Source organism: Ostrinia nubilalis, chromosome 7 (assembly GCF_963855985.1).
Source record: "Ostrinia nubilalis chromosome 7, ilOstNubi1.1, whole genome shotgun sequence".
Lineage (NCBI taxonomy): Eukaryota > Metazoa > Arthropoda > Insecta > Lepidoptera > Crambidae > Ostrinia > Ostrinia nubilalis.
Window position 1 is genome coordinate 9,917,534 of NC_087094.1, and position 6,544 is coordinate 9,924,077.

Sequence of the window (6,544 nt, forward strand, 5' to 3'; positions counted from 1 at the left end):
TTCAACTATATGGTTTCCAACATGGCAAAAATCGGAACCAGCGATCCGGTATTGACGGTGGCGCCCCACTGTCAATGTCATCGATAGGACAGTCCAGTATTTTGGAACTATACTACTATATATGAACGCTGTAAGTTTTTATTTTGTCTTTGTTTATGTAAGAAAATAGGTTGTCTTTATTGTTAGTCCAAAATCGTAGTTTCACCAAAGTTAGAATTAATGCTTAACTTTTCAGAAAGCTTTCTCAAATCTTTTAACATGCTATCTTGATTATTTAATAAACTTTTAACTAATGAAAGATGAGAGGTTAAATCGAAGCTGTGATCGTTTTCAACGCTTTGTACAGATGTATTGTAATTTATATTTTGGATATGTAAGGTATTTTCTTCGCGAAAAGTGTGTCTTGATGGGACCACTATGCCAGCATAGCTATCAATTTGCTTGAAGTATTTGTTTTTTAGCAATGAGTTTTCTTTTTGCAGCTTAACATTTTGGTAACGCAGATTTTTCAATTCTTCTATCACCGCTTGTAAATTGTTGCTGATTATATTGAGTTTGTTGTTTAAAAAGCGATTTTTCTGTTCAAGTTGCGTACGATTAACATGTTCATTTGAATAATCTGCATAATATTGTCCACAAGAAAGCATAATTTCCTTTAGCTGCATGACGACTGGCATATCCTTAGCAGGGATGTCCTGTATCTTTTGCAATTCTTGGTAACCAAGTTCAATAAAGTTTTCCAAATGCTCCATTTTCTCCTTTAAAGCCTTATTCTCTGCCAGTAAATTTCGTATGGTCTCCACGTTAGTTTTATTTTTCTGAGATAAATCGGCATACTCACTACGAGCACTATTGATATGGTTGTGTAACGACATGGTTTCGTTTTCTTTTGCAGACATAACCGTTTTAGCAACAACTGAAAATTAATAGAATGTTGAAATGGTGGTTTAATCGTCAGAGTAGGAAAATGTAAGCACCTACACTAATGTGAATTTCAAAGGAATATTTAAATGCTTGTTAATCAGAGTAGGACATTTTATAACTAAGTGATAGTGAAACTCAAACTTACTACAAGCTTTTCTAAGGTTTTCTTTCAGTAATTTGATCTGCTTTCTCTTAAGTCTAAGGTTGGATTTGCACAAATTTAATTTATCACATATTTCTTGATTTTCTCCGAAGTTATGGCATGAGATTGGTGCACTTTTGTGAAATCTGAAACGAATTTACGAACGTGAAAAAAATAAGTTACCTACTTAGGGCCGATTTTTCAATCGTCGGAAAACTAACTTATCAACCCTATATTCTTTCTGCAAAAATATAACGTCTACATTAAATTAAGATAATAAACGTTAATAAATTAATTATTACTCGTATATTAAATTAAAATGACCTAAGAAAAGGACTTACTTTTGCATTTCAAGAGCTATCGAAGATAATGCACTTATCATTTTGTTGGCACTTATGTCTTCATTGCTTACTTTAGACGGCAAGAGCATTTTCTTGTACTCAGCACACATTTTAGCAGATTATTAGTTAATAAAAATATAAAAGAAATAAATTGTAAAATAAAAATAAAACTTGTAAACACAAAAAAAAAATACAAAATAATTTTGATTAAGATTCTTGTCATTTGATTAGACCACAGATGCAGAGTAGTTTTAGAAATAAGTTTTTATTGTTCCGTTCGGAATACCTAGAAGGCTTAAAAGAGCTTTTTGTTTCAAATCTTTCGTTTTCGGTTGGGGAGTAAAACGAGTGATAATAATGCTGAAGAACAGCGCCGTAAGGCTGCAATACAATATCTTTCACGCTTCCAATATGATTCGGCAGTAAAGTATGAGTAGAACGCTGTCTATAAAATGAAAACGAAATTTCTCGCTGGCCTCCGTCCGTGATGAAAATCATAACGGTCGACATTTTATGGCGCATCGGCTCGTCACGATACGGGGCAGGATTGTTTGAGGATCCTGGCGGGACTAGGGGTTTATTTTGGCTGCTGCTATTAATTTTCGCTAAACATTTTTAGAATTAAGTTATAGGTACACATTTGCTAAATGCAATTTTTTTTTAGAAAGATTATTAGCAATTTGTATTGCACAAATTACTAATAGTCCCGTTAGCCCCTCGTGGTAAGCTAAATAAGCTTGTGTTACGAGTGGGCTCACCACAAATAGTCGAGCGGCGGTGGGATTCGAACCCGCGTTCCTCGGATCTCGAGTCGGCCACTCCGACCCCTTCACTATAATTATTATTGTCCGTATTATCTATTAAAGAGGTTTGTAAAAAAAGAGACACCTTTTCAGATGAAGTAGGTAACCTAAGCCATTACTGAAGTTAAGGAAGTTTCCAAAACAGCATAAATGCAATAAGCGTGATATTATGGTTGCTTGTAAAATTTGAGGAAATAGGTAAGTAGTAACTTAGTAAAATTATTAGACACCTGCGTCCTGCATAATATTAAATTATTCAGCTATTCAATTTGTGTGATGATGGCAGTTGGAGTTCGCAAAGTTGCACGTTGTGAATTTACGTGTTTTGTATTACCTGTGTCCGTATTATTTATTAAGCTAGTACCTACGTACCGGCGAGCGTTCTGCCAGCCAATTTTCCGCCAAACGCCCCGGCGGGGACGGCGATCCGCCATTTCGTTTGTTCGCGAGACAACCACTCGTGTGGTAACCATTTCACGCTCGATTTCTGCTCCGCCACTAAAAATAGGGACGTATCTCCTGAACAATCTGTTATATGGAATAGGGAAAAATTAGAAAACACCATTTCTATTTGTCTGTCTTTTCTTCAATCGCGATGGATTTTTCATTTCGAACGTCTAGCAATGGATGGATTTATAAATTATCATACCCCAGCCAGTTAATTTTTCAGACTACTTAGTCCTAAATTACTTTTTTTATATTTATTTTGTCTCACTCTCCCTTGCTCGGAGTCAAGTAGGGTGCACATAACATTTTATGACGGTATGCTCTATATTGTCTCATCTACCGACACTTCCATTTTTTTCTCGCTGGCAACTTTTTTTTTTCGGCAACGAAGAAGTTCTTGACCTGCATCTCACCTGATAGGAAGTGTTGGTCAGGCCGAAGGTGGAAGCGAGCTTCACCCGGAATCTTCAGCTATATAGGAACTGCAGTGGCTATCCTATCATCAACCCGGAACATAGCAATGTTGTCAACATTGTTGTTAAGGTGACAGACTTAGGTAGTGGTAGCTTAGCCAGGCGGACTTAGATCAAGAGACTGAGCAGAAAATTTTGCCCTCACTGGGAATTTTATTGAACCCGGGGCCCCTGGATCTGAAACAGGTGGCCAATTTTCAGCCTACCAACTAGCAAAACTAATAAAACAAGGCTTTTTGAGAGCATCTCTTAATCGTAAACGTAATCATACTTCGTTTGCCGCAGGTAAAGAAAATAATAGGTCACTTGAAATAATTCTGCAAACAACATGTTTGGCCAATGCCTGTTTATTTTTCGTCAAACAATAGGAGTATTTCGCTAAATGACAGATTTATTGTACTTGTTCCACTTTCGGGCTGAGTTGATGAATGGAAATGATTCACCAATATATTCTAAAGGGATCCCGATCTTCTTACTTAGCCGTTATCCGCACGGTCGGTTTATTTCAATTTCCTTCATAAAAGACGCTATTCTCGGATTTGAAGTAGATTTATCATGCTTGGATAAAGCGGGCACTTTTTGTGCTTTCTTGTGCCTGGATCTGACCCGAGATCTGTCCACTTAATGTGAATAATGGTGTGCGATGGAAAACGAATGCGAGCCCGAACACAAAAGACAACAATGCGACGCGATTTTAAGTCTTGATACGTACAGAATTTCGCCGAGATGATCCCCGCGCTACACAATCGAATGTTTTGTCGGTCAATAACGTGGCACTTCTAATAATCCGCATCCTATTTTCACAGGAAAAGGGAATTTTCCTCTGACTTTTCGAAAATAACACATGAGAAATAAAAACATAAAAACATCGATATCTAATAAAGATTAGTGATCGATGCATAAAAAACATTAGGAGTAGGTACATTGATATTATACCTAGTAAATGAGGGTCTTATCCAGTAAATTAATGCTACAACAGCTAGGTATAATTAGTTAAGTCTTATATCAGTTATCCCTTATTGTATTATTATCACAGATCCGCTCGGAGTCAATAGGAATACTCGCTGTCTCAGTTATGCCGACTTGAATAAACCACACACGGAGACAGGTATGTATTAAATGCAGGTCGGTGAGATGGAGATCAGGCGAGGCACGCGAGACGTCTCGAGATAATCGATTCACGGCAAAAGCCCGAGCATCCGACACGGCACGCGCTAACACTATGCGTTGTCTAATAAGCACATTGCGCACATTCTAAGTAAGTATGATAATGTCTGAGTTAACTGTGATGCAGAAAAGACGACAATTTAACTTTTCGAGTATAAAAGTTGGAGCCAATTTAGCTACCTAAGATTAATGACAATAAAGGGTTGGTACACGGTATTTGTAGCTTAAAAACATGTTTAATACCATCCTAATGAAATAAATATTGCATGAGTTACTATGTCTTTGTCATATAATAACTATAAATACAGTTATTCCAATGACGTCCAATTCAACATTATAATATTTTGACTCATTCGGACACAGTTGCCATCGCACTTTTACTACAAGAAAGTGTTCACCTCACTTTTTAAGGTTCCGTAGTCCTGACAAGGAACCCTTATTATTTGTTAATGTTGTACGAAATAATAATTTTGCAATTTCATTAATTTATAGTACTGAAGTGACTCTAGATCGAGATTTTCAGATGTCTATCAAATCGCACATAACATACCTTCGTTTCCATTCGCATCCCCCAATGCTTCCCGTTCGATCATGGTATCGGTTTCGAGGAAATTGCCGCCTTATGTCTCAATGGGATCAGACGCGCCATCAACTGTTGCTCGAATCGATCCCGTCTCGTCTCTTACATCAGACCCATTCAGTCTGCGTCGATTAACGTCAGAACATCTTATTATCGTAAGATATTATCACCTCTTTGTGAATTCGAATGTTCATTTCTTACATGTAACTTTTGTCTTTTATAGCGTTAGTATCTAAAATGGACTCAAAAAATATAACTTAACTAGCTAAAAACTTATGTGAGAGTACCAACTTTAACCAGATTTTAATTGAAAAACTTCTAACATGAAATGAAATGAAATGAAATAGTTTATTCAGTACATAGGCCCTTTCCAGGGCACTTAAATACACGTCCCAAATATAGCTTGCCCAAACAGCTTGATTATCAAAAGTATCAAAACACTTCTATGTCAGTTATTTGATTATTGTATAAAAAACAGGAAGTTACATCATTCTCGATATCAATTTTATCAATACAATAGTTACAATAAAAGATCACAATTAAAATCTACTAATGCTGTAATGTTTTGAACATTATTTTTATTTGATAGATAACATTGACCCTTGGTAGGATGATTAGATAATTTAAATTAGAATATTGTGTGTAACCACACAATTATAGCGACCCTGAAATGTAATTAAAAGTACTTAGTGTAAAAAGTACCTAATAAAACAAAAAACTTTTGTCGACAAAATTTTACATTATTTTACGATTTCGTGTCAAGTTTTACAGCTAAAATATTATTGGTGCAGATTTAACATTCTGAAAGCGTGTCCAGTAATTCATTAACGTCCAGAAATTACGCGAGCTTTGCCCTCACCCTTGTCAAATCAGGTTGTAATGCTCGAATGAAACTATTCTCATAAAAACATTCCAGTTTTGGCGGTCCGAGCCAGCTTTGTGATGACGTTGTGATGCGACCCTAACATTAACGGGCACTGATGGCCTCTTTGTACAAAACGATGTTTATGTAAAGTTTCAAATTATGATGAGACTAGTAACATAAAAGTTTGTATTACTACTTTGGAAACGAATCCAAAATATCACATTCTTTCTCCATTTACAAGCTCATTTTATAATACTTTTTACTGTTTAGTACTTGAAAGAACTTAGGTAGGATACAGCAAAAAAGAAAACATTTGCTGTAGAAACTAGGTAAATTAGTACGCCCGTCTAGAACAACAATTTTCTTTTTGCAGAAAACACATCGGGCTGAATAATGACCGGCCACTAATCTAAAAATAGAGACAAAACCTCCGCAGTAAGCAGTGACGATGAAAATGTTCGTTCCCTTGCTAATGTTCATTGTAAAGGCAACAAATAACCTCCAATCAAACTAACGCCCGACCGTTATTTGTCTTGGCCAAAGAAATATTGTGTTCCTTAGTGGAGCTAGCTGCGTACATATGTGGCGAACATTACACTCCGACTAAACATTAAACAAAGAAACTGGGATGAAGTCAAATGGCAGATTTTGGGTTAAGCGATGAAAGAAAAGCGTTTTCCTGTTTCAGGACGCTTGTCATACGACTTAATATTCAATTAAGCCAAGTATTTAGAGCAAACTGCGATTAAAAACAAGTTACTTATTTCTTTGTGACAAAAGGTAGTTCGTAAGTCTCGTTTCT

The 6,544-nt window shown here is 36.2% G+C and overlaps 1 protein-coding gene across 1 annotated transcript; it reads right to left on the reverse strand.

Annotated features, from left to right (window-relative positions):
* Positions 1 to 117: 117 nt before the first annotated feature.
* Positions 118 to 1,593, reverse strand: LOC135073242 (kinesin-related protein 12-like). The gene is made up of 3 exons (XM_063967348.1): positions 1,408 to 1,593; positions 1,070 to 1,212; positions 118 to 916 (listed from the first exon to the last, which is right to left on the reverse strand). The coding sequence occupies exons 1-3, from the start codon at positions 1,515 to 1,517 to the stop codon at positions 183 to 185; spliced, it is 987 nt and encodes a 328-aa protein (XP_063823418.1). The 5' UTR covers positions 1,518 to 1,593; the 3' UTR covers positions 118 to 182.
* Positions 1,594 to 6,544: the final 4,951 nt, after the last annotated feature.